The sequence below is a fragment of the Falco rusticolus genome, chromosome 3 (assembly GCF_015220075.1).
Source record: "Falco rusticolus isolate bFalRus1 chromosome 3, bFalRus1.pri, whole genome shotgun sequence".
Taxonomy (NCBI): domain Eukaryota; kingdom Metazoa; phylum Chordata; class Aves; order Falconiformes; family Falconidae; genus Falco; species Falco rusticolus.
Genome location: NC_051189.1, coordinates 14,913,965 through 14,934,903, shown reverse-complemented (window position 1 = coordinate 14,934,903; position 20,939 = coordinate 14,913,965). Strand labels below are relative to the sequence as shown.

At 35.6% G+C, this 20,939-nt stretch overlaps 1 protein-coding gene across 7 annotated transcripts in view; it reads right to left on the bottom strand.

Moving 5' to 3' along the window:
- The window catches only part of ASAP1 (ArfGAP with SH3 domain, ankyrin repeat and PH domain 1), a 161,887-nt gene that overhangs the window by 51,616 nt on the left and 89,332 nt on the right, over positions 1-20,939 (bottom strand). For 3 of the 7 annotated variants that reach the window (XM_037378731.1, XM_037378728.1, XM_037378734.1), the window contains 11 exons: positions 17,144-17,218; positions 16,711-16,760; positions 14,366-14,495; positions 13,509-13,594; positions 12,663-12,738; positions 11,770-11,856; positions 5,000-5,008; positions 4,312-4,412; positions 3,830-3,899; positions 1,356-1,443; positions 173-221 (listed from right to left, as the gene is read on the bottom strand). In XM_037378731.1, coding sequence (XP_037234628.1) covers positions 173-221; positions 1,356-1,443; positions 3,830-3,899; positions 4,312-4,412; positions 5,000-5,008; positions 11,770-11,856; positions 12,663-12,738; positions 13,509-13,594; positions 14,366-14,495; positions 16,711-16,760; positions 17,144-17,218 — 821 coding nt within the window. Of the gene's footprint in view, positions 1-172; positions 222-1,355; positions 1,444-3,829; positions 3,900-4,311; positions 4,413-4,999; positions 5,009-11,769; positions 11,857-12,662; positions 12,739-13,508; positions 13,595-14,365; positions 14,496-16,710; positions 16,761-17,143; positions 17,219-17,993; positions 18,101-20,939 lie in introns of all 7 variants that reach the window. The other 4 variants (XM_037378729.1, XM_037378732.1, XM_037378733.1 and 1 more) reach the window with 3 other exon arrangements.

Here is a 20,939-nt window from a genome sequence, read left to right as displayed (position 1 = left end):
TCAAAGAGCCCTGTTGCGTGATACAAAATAGTTTGCATTTCTAGATTAACAACAGCAGAAAAACCAGACAGTAGGCACTACTGTATTAACTGAGAAAACTATTTTAAGATGTTATGTGTGATTTTATACATCTATTGGCAAAATAAACTTGATTAAATGTAAACATTCTTACGCTACGTATTCCTGTTCGTCTTCTGCTTGAAAGTGGTATGTTCTGTTATCTGAAATAAATAAAGACATCTTTTAATTTAGCACATGATAAATTTTAAGATATCTACATATTTATTACTAAAATACATTCGGGAACTAAAGCCTTTAAGAGCAAGTGCTCTTAATCAGCAACATTAATACTTTACTCATAGCTATGGAAAACAAATCCAAAAAACAGAGAAAGAGGAAATGGTGAATTTTGATTTACAGCAAAAGCATGTATTTCAGAAGTCTTTATGTTTAGAAATATTAAAGAAAAACAAGCATAAGAATCAAATTCTGCCCTGAATTTCAGTCAAATCTGAAATATAAGTAGCAGAAAAGAGCAAAAAGTATTTTTTTCTATTATATACTTTTCCCTCCATTTGGGTTAAGAAACTTCTTGTTACTAACCAAAGGATGAGATATGAACTGCGTATTATGACTCACATTCAAAGGTTTCATAGACTGTCCTTGTAAATATAGAATATTGGAACTGTTTGCTGTTTAATGCTATATATGCAAAGACTGAAAACAGTAAGTTGACTCGTTGACTTCAAAAGTGGTTTAAAAATTAGACTGCATAGAATACCTGTTATACAAGACCAAAACAGGAAGAAAGGAAATCACAGGAGCTTTAACGCTGAGAAGACAAGTCACTATCAATTTTAGACAAACAGAAGCATGTTTTAAAAGGAGGTTAAGAGAACAAAAGAAATTGGCTCTTTCCTGCCTTCCTCAACTCCCCCTGGCCCTCCCCAACAGCACTCAAAAAGCAGAACAGACAATGAAGGAAAACCAAGATGAGGCCAAAGGCTTGTCCACCTCCTGGTGGATATAGCTCCTGCATGTTCCACTAAGCTGTTAAACATCTCTCTGAACTTTGGGGAACAGTACATACGCTGCATTTCATGGCTGGTCACAAATGAACGGCATTTGTGTCATACATACACACACAAAAAGGTTCTTTATTCATTTGTCCATTCAATCCATCTTCAAAGCTAGAAGGATCTGAACATTTGTGAGGTACTGCATGTATCTGGATACAGCCTGAATTTTGAATGGTAGCTTTATTTTTACTCAGATTATCTTGTAATGACATTTTTTAGAAATCCCACATAATGCAAGAGGAGGAGGAGGAGTAGTACACTAAAGTTGCTACTTACGTGATATTAGGTCGAAAGACTTCTTATCTTCAGCATTTGGCTTCACCTGGCAGGTCAATAAATTCAATTTAGCTGGTTGCCTGTTGGACTAAAAGGAAAATTTGTTTTACTTCAAAAATGTCTTGATTTAGGACTATTTTTCCTTTCTGGGGAGTGGGCGGGTGCAACATGAGAGCATGGGCATGCATACATGTACACCCCCAAAACTTCTGAGACCAGCATGACTTTGTCTGACTTGGTCTGTCAGAATGGACAGATGGCTACATCCAAACGAAATTTAAAGCTTCACAGAAATTCTTCCCGATTATTTGAAAGGTATTAAAAGAGTAAATCTTAACTTCGAATATGCTAATACTTAAGGTTTTTTATTATTTCATAAACAACAGTAAAACTATTATGCAATTTTTCATTACAGCATGCCCATATTCCAATTTTCCTCCCATTTTAAATAAATTAAAGATACAATCCTAAAACTTAAAAAGAAGTGGGAACCTGGAGTTCTAGAACTTGGAATAAATACAACTACTAATATTCTCTGCTGTAATTATGTTACTTCAGACATGATAAATCAATGTGTCTTTGAAGTATTTTGGGTTTATACATGTTTATCAGAAACCATAGAGATACTGAATCAAAGTTAATACAGCCAGCAGATATAAACTGAACATGAGATGTCAGTTATTCTGAACTGAGTTTTGGAAGTTGTTCATGTTACAAATTGTAAACCAAATATAAAAGTAACGCAAAACCAAAAAACACAAAAAAATAATCTCAAAGTACATTTCCCACATTGTCAAATGTTTGTCAGAACAAGCTCAACACCACAGTATTTTTCACACTTAAGGAGCAAGAATTCCTTGAAGGAATAAATAGGCAATTGGAGTCTCAGTTTTCCAAGTTTAGTCATGAACAGACTGTCAAGACCTGAACTTTTCATCACTGAAAACAAGAAAACTACTTTCCCCTTAGTACTGCAAGAGAAAAGAGCAAATGGCCTGCTTTTACACAGCTACGTACAGGAAAAGGAAAACTACAATCAGTAGTGTAAGTCAAAGAATTCTAAACTGCTTAGTCTTGAGATTGACAATGCACTTTTTTTTTTTTTTAATGGATATGACCGAACCATTACTAACCTAGGTATAAAAAATTTGACTGACTCCTCAAAGGAGGTGAGAATTTCTTTCTTCCTAACCATTAAAAAAACCCCTAACACTCCAGTAAAAAATGTAGTGACTTCCCTTTAACTTGCTTAAGACAGTTAACTTTAGACACTGATATTGCATGGTCATCAGTGGAATTTGGGGCGAAGGGGGAAAAAAGTGTTGATGAAATAGGACTATTTCCTTCAACAAGTGTAACCGGAGTTACTCCTGTTTGCGGGAAGTGTGTGTCATACTGCTGCGACAGTTCTAGGACTGCCTCCACTACAATAACGTTGTTGCTTCCTTGTGATTTAGCACTCCTAGGAAGTTATTTCAGAGATATGCCCGATTCCTAGAACTCACCATGACCAAAACTTTCCAAAATTTCAACTTGTTGAAAGCACTCAAAATATTAATACATACACTCATCTGTCAGACTATCAATAACACATAACAAACGCTTCCCAAGCTTCCAAATTACATGCTTCACAGATATACCGTGACAATCCTTATAAGCAAAACCAGTTAAATATTCATTGAAAAGTCTGTCCAATATATATATGCCATTTTCTTATCAAACAATTGATAAATACATTTAAGTATTAAATCAACTGTCAAGCTACACCATTGGGAAAGGAAAAGAAGAAAAATTTTAGAAAGCTAAGGAAGAGTTTACGTACTTCATGCAGTCCACAGGAAGTACTGAAATTAATTTCAAAGTAGCCTTTACTCCTGTTTTCTCACTCTGATCAGATGAACAATTTAATTGTTTTTACAAATTTAATGTGTATGCATTAAAATATTTTAAATACTTAAAAACCTATGTAGGAATAAAACATCTGTAATACAGACATCTATGTATGAGCTAGTTATTGGTCTTCCAGTACAGTCAAGAGCCAGAACTGAGCTTATAACAAGACACTTGACCAGTTACCCAGACTCCTTTGACTACACTGACCAGCTCTCCAGTGGCTGAGAGGAGCCTACAGGATCTTGCTCTGATGCAAACAGCTAAACTGTAGACACTTCATTTTATTCGGATGAATCACACACATGCCATATCCCGAAGGTACAGTAAGAACAGGTGTACTCCTCTACTTAATCTGAAGCACTGTTCCCACCAGTACTCAGTAGCAGACAACTAGGAAAAATTTTAACAGAGCAAGTATAACAATATTTCCGTAAGTCATTCTCTAACTTCTGATAATTGATAGAACTTCAACAGTCAGAAGCAGAAGTGTCATCTTTTTTGCAACAGCAGATTAACATCAACAGACTCACCAGGACAGGATAATGTTATTATTTTAGTAAAAAGGTATAAAAATAACTTACCGTTGCATGTGATATGGTAAGAATCCCATTTTTAACAGTGCACTTTCTTCTTTGCCATACTTTCCTTAACCTACATAAGAATATCAACAAATTTAGTAACTAGACATGAATCCAAAACACGTTAATCCCATTAACGTTTTGAGAAGATTAGTCTTGAGAAACAAACAGATGCAGTCAAAATTTTATTAAATGCCTCACCAAAAGTAACTTGGAAATCTACAACAGGTCTTAATCACCTTTTACAGACTTAAAGACAAAAGCTTTCTTTTTAATTACTTGTATTTTTATGATTGCTTGTCATGCTTTTTATAATTACTGCATTAAATTTAGATCTGTGTTCAGATCCGAACTGCGAAATCCTTGAGTGCTTGTCGCACATGCTTTAGAAAAATGTGCCTTAAGCACTCAGTAGAAAACAATAACAATCAGTGCACGAACACAGTGATAGTTCTCACTATGTATTATGTGCTCCAAGAACATACCCATCACTCTTCTTTAAAAGATAACCTTTCTTCTCACTGCCATATTCCTTATTCCCCTGAAGTTGATGCATACTATATCCTCCTTGCCTGCTCTGTGAATCCTAAAAAAAGGGAAAAACACCATTAACATTTCCTGAGGTGCACAGGAAGTTTTCCTAACCTTTAGGCCTATCCTACTTTACTTCTCTACCACAACTCCACAAATTAATAAAGATTAAAAAAAAAGGGAACTCCTAATGCTTGTTTTACATTCACACATTTGATTGCTTTCACATCATGTGATCTTGAACTAACTGCACATTAAAGATTCAATTACTTCATTAGGCCTTGAAGTATAGCATGGATTCAAATATGCATCTCAAAGTGACTTTTTAAAATACAGAAATTTAATATTGTGTAATCTTATAACCAAAGAGTAAAAAGGCTAAGATAAAATTTCATAAAGCAAGCAACAGAATACAGCATGCATATATACAGAAACACACATATATAAACAAACAAAACCAAATGCTAATTTTTTTTAAAAATCCAATTTAAAATATGTATAATTCAGGAATTTTAGTGAATAAAGTCAACTGAAATAAGTTTTGGCCTGATCTAGTGGAACAATTAAGTGAAACTTATTAACTTGTTAAAAGTATATCAGAAAAAAAAAAATCCCCAGAAGTTCATTAAAACATTGACTTACTCTCCTAGACTTCGATCACGAAAGGCAAAAGCAACAGAGGAAAGAGAAAGCAAATAGTTTAAAACAACAATTACCATTTTATTTAAAAACCATGTTCCTCAAGATAAATAAGCAAAATAAATTTCACAGCCCCCAGATCTAGTAAAACAATGTTTCCCCTTTCAAATTACACTACCACAAAGAATACTAAAGAGAATTACTTTTTTAGGCACACTGGTGCTTTTTCTCATGAAGTAACAAAACATCGTAACAAAATTCTGCACAACCTTGCATATATGACATTGGCTCCAAAAAGCAACTAAGCTGACTACAGGATCAAATTTTACTAAATGTCTTCCAGTCTTTAATACATTTAAATTGTCTAAAGTGATAGCTATGTTGTGTCCTCCACCAAACTGGAGCAAATTCTGAATTTCCATCAAAAAAGATCAGGCCCAAAGTTAATTTTTAATTTTTGCAAATCTATATAAAAAGGTATAATTAAGAACACATTGGTAAAGTTTTAAATGTAGCTGTGAAAATTATCTGCAAGACATCTGACAAATCCCACAAAAAAAATAATCAAATCAGAAGAATGAGAAGTTCAATCACTCCCTTGGCAATAATCTTTTCTCTTTCAAAGCAATTTCTTACAATTAGCACAACCAATACACATTTACAATTACTCCCTCCTATTTTATTTAGGGTCCTTACAACTGTTTTTCATTTTGTAACAAATTTGGCATAGGAGTTTAGAGAGAAACGCTTCGGTAAAACTGGCAGTTACGGTTGGAAGCAGCATGAAGGCTGCTACATGCAATCTGCTGTCAGCAGTGTTAACACCATCACAATAAGGAGCTAATTTGTTGTAAGTAAATTTCAAACCCCCTTTGGAATTAGGGTCCTATTGGTATTAGCATAGGAGAGTATGTAATGAGATGTAATTCCTGTTTCAAAGAGCATATCAGATGGAGATTTGGGGAAATTAATGAAAATGTAAAGGAATAGTTAACAAAACAGACACAAAACATGATTCTGAAGACTTAACTATATTCACCTTAAAGCTGGTAAGTTACATTTGTACCAGTAATTCATATATAAAACCAGGGACTAGAAGCCTGTATTAAAGGCCTGGTTTCCTTCAAAATGTAAGCTTCTTTACATATAAACATTTTTCAACATACAAAATAAATACTTCACACATTTAAAGTATTTTTCCCCAAAAGCTTTAAACCACAATTATTCTACAAAGTCAGATAATTCTTGCACAAAGTAACAGAAACTGCTGTCACTTGGTACCAAGCCAGCACACAGTGGCAGTAAGAGACATTACACATAACAGAGCCACCAAGTAAATTGTACTTCCCGTAGCGAAGCTACGGCACCAGCACTTCTGCACCACCCCAAGAGTCAAAGGCTGTCAAGATCTGCTCTTCTAAAAAAGAGGCAATTGCAAAGATTACAGTAATAGTTTTTTTCACTGATGAAAGGACAGGTACCCCAGCAAAACGTGTAAGAGCATTACAGGTGTCCATAATGCTAAACAAACACCTCGAACGCAGGCAACAGTGAAGTAAGTTGCATTATGAGAACTTGAAAGTGTAGGGAATGAGCTTTGCTCATTTAGCATGTTAGTGTGTTTTCCTCAACAAAAGTATGGGTGCCAAACAGTAATTTTTCCATACATATTATTTGAGATTCAAAACAATCCTAAATGCTTTAATAGATTTAACAGCAATGCAGGAATCTCTTTTGTCATCTGTGAAAGCAAGTCAGATGAGCAGGCAGCCTCACTTACCAAATGGCAACTCCGCAGAGGTTAAAGGTAGCATAATTTACAATCAGGAACCACCAATACCTTCTCTTGCGCAAAAGTGCAAAGAAACTTAAAACTACACACAACCAGAGCCTCAATTTTATTGTTTCAAACTGCTTCCCTGCCAAAGTAATTTTTAGTAAGTGTACTTCTGAATCTTTACAAATCCACCCGAGAAAATCTCATTCATTTCATGTTTTTCAATATCACCATTAATCCAAAAATTTTCCATGGAGAGATTATAATGCACTAATATAAAGGGGGTGTGTGGGGGTGTAATGTATTCTTAATCACAACCAACCAGGCCCATCTGTCACAGCAATAAAGCCCAGCTTCATAGAGTTGAAGAGTCAGATACACACAAAGACGGAGAGCCGACTGATGAAACTCAGGCCGTGTGTCTTCAAGTTTTGTTGTCACTTAACTGAGGACTAATGAATGCTTGCATGCTACTTCTGGATTAAACTACTGAATATCTAAACAAAAGAGACACTGTTTTATCAAGCTCCTCTATCTGCCAGCATCATTACGCTCTGGCTCATGTAACATGCAGAATCACAAGCGAAAGGCCTCACGGTGATTTTGAAAGAAACACTTGAACATCAATGTGATCAAATGGTAATTCTTCAAAATCAATCTCTCCCCATGATTTGCCCAAATATCTGAGAATCACAGCATTGCTCCTTTCCCTTCTAAGCCACAATTTCAATTCTCTTCAAGACAAACTATCTTTATATCGACAACTTTTTATATAAATATCATAAATAAACACACACAGTTGTTCAAGAGTCCTAGGACTTGTCTATACTATGAAGTCAGAAGAATTGCATAATTTATTGTGGTGATACCTATGAAGCTACTCTTTATTACAACATGTATCTAAGTTTCAGAATTTGACTTGTTAAATTTTTGTGTTTTCAAGAAGGTTACTTCCCATTGAAACAGAGTAATTTTTACTACAGATCCAGGAAATAATGAAAAAAACAAACACTGTATTTCATTTAGTTATTCTACATCATAATACTCTGTGAGCAACTTTTGAAACTTGACTTGTACTGTAGGCAGCCACATATGTACAATACACATGACCAAAGAAGAACAACCCATTCATCCTACTTTATTTCCGAGAACTAGATGATCACCAAGTCACTTGAACTTAGTAACATACACAGCAATCAGAAGAGGAGGTATTTGTCTTTGCTTCCCAGATAATCAGCTTGTGGAAGAAAAAGGTACCTAAGAAGAGAACAGGTCTTGCTCCGCTGTGTGTTGGGCATCTCTTCATAAAATCACTTTAGAATTTTAAGATATTTCCAAATAGCTTTTAAAATCTAATGTTCTCTGTTAAACTTAAGGAAAACAAGCATGAGTTATGTTCAGTTCAGAATGGTCTAGATATTACGGAGATTACATATGTAATGCATGTATGGGAAGCTCTCTAAGCATTATGGAAGAGATCTATTAGGTCCACAAGCACACTGGAGATGAAAGGAAATATATATTAAACAGAACCTGTAGACTATGAGATAAGAGAAAAGTGAGTACTAGAACAAGCTGGCAGGTCTTACAATAAACTGGAATCTGTTCAAAGGTGCTCTATAGTGCTCCTGTCATCATTTGAAACATCTGAAAAATTCTAAAAAGCATGTGTAGTGCGTTGTAAGGTTGTGTTGTCCTTCACAACGATGGGATTAAAGATGCAGGGAGAGGAACAGCCTTCTGGCCAAGGTTTATCTGTCATAACGTACATCTACATTATGAAAGCACACACAGGCAAGTATTGAAAAAAAAGAAAACAACCACCACCACCCTGTAAGGAATAACTAATCAATCATTCCTTATTAACTGTGATTTCACCTGAAATAATTTACTAACTTCAAGCCATTTATCTGTGTGCAGTAGCCATGATCACAATGTGCTACCTACAAAATTACATGAAAGCCCATAAAAATACTTAGTTGTCCCAGCTATTAAAGTATTATTTTTGAAGAAAATCCAGAAGAATTCCAGAAAAGTAAAGATTAGTAAACTTCACGCCACATAAGGCAGATTAATGAAAACTACCTTGAAGAGTGGAATCATGTCACAGAATGGTTTGGGTTGGAAGGGACCATAAAGACCACCTAGTTCCAACCCCCCTGCCATAGGCAGGGACACCTTCCACTAGGTGTCCTCAAAGCCCCATCCAGCCTGGCCTTGAACACTGCCAGGGATGGGGCATCCACAGCTTCTCTGGGCAACCTGGTCCAGTGCCTCACCACCTCACAGTGAAGAGTTTCTTCTAAGTCTAATCTACATTTCCCCTCTTTTAGTTTAAAATCATTCCCCCTTGTCCTATCCCTACATGTCCTTGTAAGGAGTTCCACTCCAGGCCCCCTCTAGTTGCTAGCAGGCTGCTCTAAGGTGTCCCCAGAGTCTTCTCTTCTCCAGGCTAAACAACTCTCTCAGCCTATGATCATAGGTGAGGTGCTCCAGCCCTCTGATCATCTTCATGGCCTTCCTCTGGACTTGCTCCAACAGGTCCATAGCCACTTTCTGTTGGGAACCCTAGAGCTGAACACAGTACTCCAGGTGGGGCTCACATGAGAAGTAGAGAATCACTAGTAAAGAAGTAGGCAGAATCACCTCCCTTGACCTGCTGGCCACGCTGCTTTTGCTGCAGCCCAGGCTACAGCTGGTTTTCTGGGCTGCAAGTGTACATTGCCAGGCCACGCTGAGCTTCCCATCCACCAACGCCCCCAAGTATTTCTCCTCAGGGCTGCTCTCAATTCATTCTCTGTGCAGCCTGTATTTGTGCTGAGGATTTCTCCAACCCACATGCACCACCTTGCACTTGGCCTTGCTGAACTTCATGTGGGTAATTAACGAGTCTTCATGAGCACATTTAGCATTATATATAGTGGAAAATCAGTGCAGCTGTTGTAGAGAAAGGTTACGTCTCAAATATCTCCTGGGGTTCTCTGAAGGAATCAGTAAGTAGATACACATGAGAAATGAGACTGATACAGTGTACCTTCAATTGGCACTTCTGTGTTCCTTATGAAAGGGGAAGAATTACACTGCTGCAGGGCAAGAGGAAAAGCCATCAGATGAACTAACAGGTTAAAGCAGAAAATAAATGAGTTTCACAGAAAGCTGTGCCACCACATGTAGCGTCTTAACACTAAAACAATCTGGAAAAGGATAACAGAAAACTGTCGAAGTTTGCTAGATGGTATTACATTATTAATGTTTTAAGGTTACACAAGAAAGGGTGACCGAGGCATTTTTCAAGGACCTCATGACAATGAGTAACTTCACGATAAATGACACATTAAGTTCGGCATAAACAAATACGAAGTGATTTAGAGGGGGGAAAAGAAGAAAATGAATTGACTAACAAGATTCAGAAACAGGATGATATGGTTAAAGCTTTACAGCTGATTAAACTTTACACACCTCCTCCTCCTCCTCTGCAATAAGCACTGGTCAAAAACGTCAATGTCAGGACATTAAAAAAAAAATATCAAAAACGATCTAATGATGCTATTGTAAATATACAAGCACTCACATCTTGAGTAGGGTCTCAAGATCTAAGAAGTTAAAAAAAAATAAAAGGAAAAAGATTTTTTCCACACAGCACATAGCAATGGTAGGAAAGATAAAGCAGTAACAGAAGCTGATAGTTTACACTGCTTCAAAAAGCAGCTGCACAAATCCAAAGGCAGTAAACTCACAGCAAGGTGGAGAGACTTCAGTCAAACTACTAATGGGAGGATGTTCTGGGGAAGTATCAGTGTTTATTACCCTGTGTTTAACTCTAAACATCCATTATTGATTGCTATTGAAAAGTTGGATGACCCAGTACATGTGATTGTAAATGACACTCTTACATGTATTTGATACTAGCAATACTGCCCAGTCATATGTGGATGCTCATATACATGCAACAGAATGGCATCTAATATTTAATTGTAACAATACTACTAATTCATAGGTATTAATAATTATTTAATAAGCTGAGTAGTCACCTGGAAAATACTAACGTTTTATTTACCAAAGAGAAAACTGAACAGAAGATAAGCTATCTTTTCCTAAAGGAAAGGTACCTCTCTACCCCTGCCCCAACACTGGTTCACCACAGGATATTCAGTATCTCTGACTCTCAGGCACTATGATGCCTAGAAAAAGTCACATTATCATCTTAGGTAGAAGCTGTATATTATTTTTTATACATATATACACACACATATATATATATCCTATCTCCTAGTTCAAGGATTACTCCAGAACATCTGCAATGGACACTGCATGTTCCCCCTTGGCCTCTGATACCAGCACAGCTGATGATATATTTTCCTTTTTAACCGCCCTGTCTCAGGCACTGCTATCAGGTTAACATACAAATTTTCTTGCTTATGATATAGTATTAGCAAAAGGGGCTTGCAAAGAAGAACAGCAGCACAAAACCCATGTGAGTTGGCAGTTGAATAGCAGTATGGAAACTGTATGTAAAGGCAAGTCTCCCTTTCTCATTCTGGCTCACTGAGGATCATCTAGGTTAGAAAAACCCTGAACACAATCTGGCTGCAGGATGGCAGGACAGAAGAAAGATGTGTACATCCCATTCTTTTATATTTTTCCCTTAACATGTATTCTTTATCATTGTCAAGAACAGGATATTGGGTTAGATTAAGCATTTATCTGACACATTACAACTGTTCTTATAGTACATTAAAAATATAAAATTACACAAAAAAGTATAAAATTACAGAAAAGGCATACATTTTCACACACAAACTGGAAACAGCATATTAATCAAAGTCTTATTTGTTGATATGTAGTTGAATATTCTAAATATTCAACTTAATTCTAAATTGTCATTATGTTTAATGTTCAACTCTTCTGAATCAATAACGAAACAAACTGAACATTTCTTAATACAGAATTCATAAATTCACATTATCTCTGAGAATAACATGTCTAAATTATTTACCTCCTTCTGATCGAGCTGCAGGGAAGATTTTATCAAGTCACGAAGAGCAGTAAGTTGTTTCTTTTCTTCATCCTGTGTCTGCTTTATCTATAGAAAGAGATTGCCATTATACGCTTTATGGATGCAACTTGAATTTTAATTTGTTTATGCATCCCAATACACCATTGTAGATGTCCTGAACAACCAGCTCAGCTATTCTGTGCTTCTGTAATATTTATTTTCATAGATTAGTCCACTCTTATGCATTCGCCTTCTATGCATGTACTACTTGAAGAGCCAGCTAAAATGAATGTACAACTCTGCATGCTCTATTCTGTTAGGCTTTAATGGTTCACCGTAAACAATACAACTAAATCAGTCTCTGAAATATGAGTAACTCAAATAAGCAATGAAAATACAGTTTAATTTAGCCACAGACTACAACAGCAAATGAGATTATTGCAATTCTGATTATAAAACACAAAAACACTTGGGTGACAAGTGGGCTTTGATTCCACATTATTACTTGCCTTCAACGATCATCACAAGTTAATTCATTTAAAAGCTGCTATCAACAGGCAGTTTGGTTTTGAAAAACTAAAAGTGGTAGCTAAAATTGGTGATAATAATGCAAGCTGATTCAAAGATTCCCACTTTAAACTAGTTTTATTTTAAAGCAGCACTAAATTAGTAGAATGAAAGCTACTTCTCCTAATAACTGTAAAAACAGAACACAAATTTTAAGATAGTCAAGATGTTCTTTCCTCAGTCTAGCTACATTCAAATGTTTCAAACACACTTTTCATTTACAAGATACAAATGAAATATACACCCTTGTCGTCATATCTTCAATGTACTCATATAAACAAAATATTTCTATTTTCAGACATTAAATTACTTCCAAGTAAACTTACATTATACAAGTCAGCAGCCAACTTTTCAATATATTGTTTAAGTTTATCAGCTGTTTTCAAGCCATCTTGGAAGAAACTATAATGAAAAATACCTGTGATTTCTCAGGAATACATGTAATTCATAACACATAGCATATAGTCTTGTGGAGAAAAACAGCAAAACCAATAAAGCATATCCCATTCCTCCCATATTCAGGAACAATAAGAAACACAAAAAACCCCTTCCACCCCCAAAAAAAACCAACAAACCCCCCTTTGCAGCAGTTTTAAAGTATGATATCTTTCAGCAGTGGAGATACACCATTGGGACTTTTAACAAATATCAAATTAGAAAGAATATAGCTTAGCTTTTTATCACTGTTAGTCAACATGTTTCCCCTTAGTAATTTCTAAAAGCATTTTCCTGTATTTAAGTACAAGTTTCTACATGTTTGCTTCTGGTTCTACTGATGACAAGGCCAGTTTCACTCCAAGGAATTTCAATGAAATTACTGACTTTCACAATGGTTTTTAAGTTTACATAAAGACCTAAAAGCTAATAAATAGAAAAAAATCAGCTAGTTCTAAAATCACAATCTAGATCTATACCTCAGGAACTAAAATTAGTTTTGTACACAACAGACAAGGTTTTCCTTTGGCCTTTTTCTTCTCCATCACTCCCTTGCCCCACTCACATTCATACTCCACTGAAAGACTACAGCCTATTAACATGAAGTTGCAGACACCTGGCAGATTACAATTATAATAAAAATTCCTGATGCAACCAAAACAAATTCAAAGCAACAGAAAACAAACACTTGTGTAAAAAAGAAAACTGTAAATAAAGCTTAAAAGCGTTGCACTTACTTGCATTGTGCATGATAATACTTAATAAGGTTCTGCAGAAGGTCCACACCTTTTTTTGTCTTGATTTCATTAACCTTAATAAGATACTGTGTAGACAGTGAAAAACATGTTGATAATCACACTTCACAACCTTCAACAGTTTTCAATCAATAAAACACCATTTGCTCAATGAATTAATTATCTCTGTGTTTAACCTGGGTGCTGACTCATAACCCATCAGTCCACCACAGTCAAGTAAAATATAAAACAGGTAACAGTTTATTTCATCACTCGTAAAAAATTCAAATACTCCAAAACATACAACAAATCAGGAAAAAGTTTTATCTTTTACAACTGTCTGAAGATGTCCCTTTTTTAGTGCTACTGCAGTACTTACGGAAATATTCTAAAAATACAAATACTATGCAATTTAAAGTAATTGCCACTAAAATGAAATAAAGAGAGCTATTAATACAAAAAGCAGTTTTATGGAACTAACGTATCACTATCATTTATCACTGCATTAGAAATTTTAGAAGGCTTCAGAAAGCATGTTGGAAGAAAGATATCAAAAATACTTCCTGAACTGCTCAACCATAAAAATGATAAAACAGAAATATTCCCATAGTTTATTTTCAGCCCAAGAACCTTAGCATAATAATCTAAAAACAAAGAAAAGGAATAACTCAAAAAGGAAGCCCAGTTTTGTACAGAATTGCCAGAATAATTATCTTTATATTGTTGTACTATGTCCCTTTTAAATCATTTCTTCCCTCCACCCCCATTAAACAACGAAGCAGACTTCACCCCAGGTGAAAGGCCCACAAGGTACTTTCAAGTTATGGTGTCTTAATGAAAAGCTGAAACTTGTTTCTTACTTCACACATCTGTAGCTGAAATAGACGCCTTTCCTTCTCCATTTCCTCTGCTATCTCAGCTCCTGTTATTTCAGTTCTTATCATCCCATGCTGTTTTGCATGTTCTCTTTTTTCCTTCTCAATTTTTGTACTGAAATTTTAATTAGAAAACATTTTAGAGGATATTTTTTTCCTACCATCACATGATCTAGTATTAATTAGGGAAAAAATAATCAAGAAATATTAAAGAAGCCATTCTGAAGATCAGTTCATTTATGATACCGAATTCTATTTATTTTTAATCATGAAGCTCCACTTCTTTCCTCTCATCCTGTAACTCTTTTCTCTAGTTTCTGTGCTACTGGGGGTGGCGGTGGAAATCTCATTCATTCTATATGATGTGCTCCATAGCCTTCATCTCTATATACTGCAGTGTAAAGCACACATACAAGAAAATACTCGGCAGGAAAATAGCAGAATAACTTAAATGTTTCATGCTTGTGAAACAGGAATTAAGAAAAACAACCAGGCAGCATATGAAGCTTACCACCTACACTAAATGAGAAGGCTCATAGTCGTCACATTCTCAGAGAAGGCCAACACTGAAATTCTGAAATAGTGAAATGCAAATATGGAACGAAGAGGCCTGAGACTTCAATTAGAGCTCTACAGTGTGGCTGTCCTTACGTATCTACTTTGCAGAAAAACTGGAAACTGTATTTGTAAGCAGACTTAAGACTTCCAGTACAGAGTAGAAAATTCTAAACAATTTTCTCATTTTTTTTAAAAATAGTTTTATTCTCTTGAAGCCTTTTTGAGAAAAATAAACAAGCTGTACTTCTGTAGAACAGGTGACAAAACACCGTGGGGTTATTAGACTGGTACTCCTTGTGAAGGGGGGGGAGAAAATAATTAAGAAGGATTAGTTCATTAATTTTTGAATTCTGCTTTTCTCCAAGAAAGAGGTAATGTTTGCACACAGAACAAAGCACTTTTTAGCACTGTGCCACCAAACTTGACGATATTTGGTCTTGAACAAGTTCAGGGAAATGGGGTTCTCTCAGAAATTTAAGGGATACTTTCTTGGGCTTAGTAAGCCCAAGTGAAATTTGCTCACCAGAGTTGGGGGTGGGAGGGAATCATAACAAGAAAACAGACATCTGTAAACTTTCCGAAGTCAGATGATTCCATGTATTTATGGTATATATGAGATACCTCTGTCTCTTAAGTTGTGTTTAATGGCATTTGATATAAATAGGCTGGCAAAGACATTCCTTGATACTTTTAATATCATATAGCAATTACATATAGCAATTTGACAAGCAGAAATATTTATTTTTTCAACCAGCTTGCTGCCTACAGAAAACTGTTCAATATTTCTGCCAAAACATGCAATATCTGTAAGAACTAAATAACTAAACAGGAAAAAAACCCCCACAATTCTGCATGTAAATCTGAATGTTTAACTGAGTATGATGGTGCGATTTTAGGACAGGCATCTCCTTTCTGCCTTTCCATTATTCGACCTCATCTGCAGTTCAGTTGTTCACAAGGATTTACCATTGTAATGGATTTTGAAGGCAAAAATTACTACATTAAGTTAAGAAAATAGTGCTGATAATAAATGTTTTAGCAGTTCTTAAGTGGCCTGACTTTTCTTTCAGTGTTTTTCCCCTTCCTGGTTAGACATAAATGAAAGAACTAATAATGGGATTAAAAAGGGAAATAAATGAAAGGATACAAAATTAACTTTTGAAAGCTCTGGAATTTTGATAAAGGAACGGCCCATCACTTCCTTGAGAGCATTCTGAACCATTCCAATAACATTCCTGCAACTATGATAGTCCTTGTTTCCAACCTTCTATTTTTATAAATCTTTTATATCCACTGAAGACAGGTACTATAGTAAGAAAACATTTTTTAAACCACAGATATTTCAGAAATCATACCAACTGCACTACAATACTTGCCTCTCAGAAACATGCATTTCCACAATACAGGGCAACAGATAAATCTCTTAACTTTTACTATTGATAGAATTTTATGCATGTGGTTATAAGAATGTGTAAATGTAATCTGAAATCTCCACAATTCACTTTACAATGTCCAGTATCAAAGCATTAAGTACCCTCCTCTACACTAAAGAAACACTGGGCAGTCATTTAACTACTTTACAGAGCATAAAAAATATTTTCTTTCTATTAGTGCAGAAGAGAGATCCACAGAACAGATGTCTTGCTCATATTCAAATTTACTTGCAGAGATACAGTACACAGTTAGGGACCAGGAAGGGGAAAAAAGAAAACACACACCCCCACACCCGCCCCTCCAAAAAAATAAAGGTGAGGTAGGGGGCAGATACTTACAATTTGGTTTCATAATCCTTCCAGGCTTTGTCAAAAGGCTTTTTTAAGTCCTTTAGGAAACAGAAAAATTACTTAGAACATTTTTAAAATATTGCCTTTATAGTTAAGATATCACATTATAAATAGCAACAAAAAATACAGTTTTCTTATAAAACTTTTCAGAGAGCTGTCGGAAAAAATACTATTTTTGAATCTTGTGAAGTATTGCTTTCCTGTGCACATTAAGACAGGGATTTACATTGAAATTCTGAAGAAGTATCACAGTTACACCAATTTTTAATTTGTTCTTTGGACTACGTACAAACTATTAATGGATGCCGATATAATTATATATTATATATTATATAATATATATATGAAATTATATATCTCATGGGTAAGTGGAACACAGCTGAACCTTTCCCTAAATAAAAAGTTAGTTTTCAACACTTACCCCTTTAACACCTTTTAAGTCTCCTTTTAAGAGAGAATCCAAAGTGAAAATAACATTGTGGCTTAAGCCCTGGAGCTAAAAAGAAAAGCGTTAAACTGTAATCATTCAAAAAAAATTATTATGATCTTATAAAATTTGCCAATAGGTCCTTGAACTTCACTAATGAAGTTGCAATCATGTCAAAATTTCTATTTCTATTAGTAACCTTCCAACCCAAATACTATCTCTAATAGTAAATTTAAGTCTGGGAAAAATTAATAAGCATTCACAGACATAGAAGCATCATAATTAATCTTTGCTAATATATAGAGTGATACAAAACCACAATTATTAAACCAGCATATAAGCAAAGTACCTCAAGGTAATCTTCAGTCTCTCAAAGCAAATATTTGAATGTTGCTTAATTACTCAGGAAGCAAATTAGGTTTTGGAACAAATGTTTCTTAATGGCCTCCTGACTAAGAAGCAAGAACCTGCTGCGCCTACAGGCAGATAGCACAAGGCACAAAGTTAATTCAACCACAAACAAAAGGTGCAAGGAGAGTCACCAGCTCCTTGATTATTCCCAGCTGTTTGGAAAGACTGTTCCTTTCCTTGTCCAGTGTGGAAACGTGACGTCTCCTTAAACTCTCGAGAGTTAAAATTTCATGCTCTTAAGTTCATGCCTTTTTGACTGCTTATCTGTGGAAACATTCTGTTTGTCTTTGCCAGTCTGAGGGCAGAAAAACCTACTGCTGTAACCCTATCTGAACACATATGGTGTGTATGATTCCTGAAGAGTCATGATCACAGGAAAGAAATGTGTATCAGTATTGTCCCAGTCTAGTGAGAAGTCTGTTGCCTCTCCTACCTTTATCCCTCCCTTTGTTTCTTCCCCAAAATACTCCATGAATTCTTCAGTTCCTTGCTAAGGAAGGACAGGGAGAACAACAGGAAAGGTGCAAGACACCACACCATCTGCTTGTAAACCAAAGGAGTAGGGAAGCGTTACATTAGTGTTTTTAATCTGCCATATATATATATGGCCACATTTCCCCTCTCCTATAAGGTCCTTTGAGCATATTTTAGTCCATGAAACTAATTTTTAAGGGATTTTTATGAAATAGGTCATCTACACGGAAGAGAATATAAAAATGATCAAACAGGTTCTCTATGTATTAAGTTCCGTTCACAAACTCCTTATATATTCAAGACACTTACGAAAAATTAAATATTCAAATGCAAAAAAATGCCATTATGCAACAATAAATACAAAAAGTAAATACATGCACATAAAAGAATTTCAAAAAATCTCACTCGTATCATGGTTTACTTCTTCCATAGGCATAAAATACAGTCATGATGAAACAAGGTGTGACCTGTGTGCATTTGCTGCCATTTTAAGAGCCAGGGGCTCTTACCAATTTACAAGCAACTTCTTGTATCACGTCATTATTTACAAGAACTACATCACCTATATGTAAAATGGCGTATTTTCCTTCATTAGAGTCACTATCAGTCCTTAACTGAAAATAAATAAAAAAAAAACCAAAAAAAACCCCACAAAAACCCAGACTTGCTTTGTTCTCCAAACATCCTGGGCAGAAAGGTTTACTGTTCAGGTCCCCTCTAGATTACCAACAAACCTGGCCACAAAGATCTTGAGCACAGTTCAGCTGCCTGCTGTTCTAACAGACACAAAGCAGTCCTACAAAGCGTGATACTCGAACCTGATGTGCATTATCCTCTGGAAAGCACTGGAGTCTCAGAACGGCAGTGGGGAAAGCAGATCTTTTGAACACAGGCTATTATACAGCTACTTAATTATCACCTGATAGCTTGTCAGCCACCCCTCACGTGTTTTTCTTTTTAAACGGCTTGCAGATACCATAGTTGATGAGGGCTGGAGCACCTCTCCTAGGAGGACAGGCTGAGCGAGCTGGGGTGGTTCAGCCCAGAGAAGACAAGGCTCTGGGGAGACCTTATTGCAGCCTTCCAACACTTAAATGGGGCTTACAAGAGAGACCCAGGACAGACGTCTTAGTAGGGCCTGCAGCAATAGGACAATGGATAGTGGTTTTAAACTAAAAGAGGGTAGATTCAGACATGACATAAGGATTAAATCTTTTACAATGAGGGTGGTGAAACACTGGAACAGGTTGCACAGAGGGATGGTAGATACTCCATTCAAGGTCAGCTTATATGGGGCTCTTAAGCAACCTGATCAAGCTGAAGTTGATGTCCCTGCTCACTACAGGGGGATGGACTAGATGACTTCTAGAAGTCTCTTCCAACCCAAACCATTCTGTGATTCTTCTTAGTATGAGATGGATTCAAATTCAGAAAGCATGAGACACACATTTGTATCTTCACATTTAAGATAACTTGACAACTGTTTCAAGTGTCAATATTTTGTATTTTTCAAATTCACAAAATCTTATATTCAAAATTTATTCAAAGCAAGATGAAGGACAGCCACTAGAACACTTTGAGCTGCAGCCTCAAACAGTAACATGAAAACTGAGCAAAGGTTCTTCATGGCTTAAAAGATCAAGATTTGACAATGGAGTTTTTCCCTAATTACAACAACATAAGTAATGCTCAAATATCGATTTTACTTATAAAGCGAAAAAGTAACTTGATCGCTTTTACTGATTAAAACCACAAAAGATTTTTTACTTTACTAAAGGAGTTTACAGTGGATAGTCTAAGCTGTGATTCTATTTAAAGAGCTAGGTTCTGTTTTTCTTTCTACTTGGCTTAAACATTTGCATATGACTGCAACACGCTATTTCGTTACAGAAATAAAAAGGAGCCAGGGAATTTATAAAGGATTATGCCTTTTCACTATTTGTCCTCTGTTGGCTTTTTATCTCAATAAATCACAACTAACAAGCCCTTAATAATGTCAGTTTTGTTGGAGGAGGAAAATTACAAATACTAAACCAGCAAGTGATTAAGGTAATACCTGCTTTATCTTTTTCTTTATTCTCAACCATTTGAATGTTTCCACTTAACAACCTAAACTGAAATTCGTATCTCAAATGTGATTTTTGAGAAACAATATTCAAGAGATTTTAATCTCAGCCTAGTTCATAAGAACAGAGAACACAAATTTCTGCAATATGGGGGATATGGCAGGCTTATAAGCAGTTATCAAAGCAGGTATGAACAAGAATACATTGCTGTAGCTTTTTTCATTTTTCCAAGTGTATCTGTTAAGGATAACCAAATCAAGCCATTAATACCTGGCTTGAAATTACTGAACAGTAGCCAGCTAGTATATCAGCTAGGAAAAAAACCCCTAAACTAAATAGCAGTTTATTACTCCAATACGGTAAGATTTTGGAATCATTTATTTTATCAAGTCTTTGACAATGTAACAGTAACCCAAATGAATTAGAAACACATCTTAAAGTGAAGCAGTCTCATATCTAGAGCAAAATAAGGGGACAAAACCCACCATCCTCTGATAATTTGTGGAGAAGGGATGTGAACAGAAGATAATTTGCCTGCAAAGATTAGCTAAGGAAATTTACAGGACAGAGATACGGGAAAAAACAGGTTTTACACATCTGGAAAACGCAGAGTGCCACACATAATTTAAAAACAAAAACACTCCAAATAATCCACAAGTGCTCAAAATGTTTTTCCAAAAATGCCAGCTTAATTCAAAAAGATAGCGACACACTTGATTTCACATACTGGGATCATACAAATTTTTAATACGGTATTATAATGAATTACTGCATAAAGAATGAAACCTGGAACAGGAAAGGAGGTAGAAGTAGTAAAAGTCAAAGAAACTGGTTCTGAT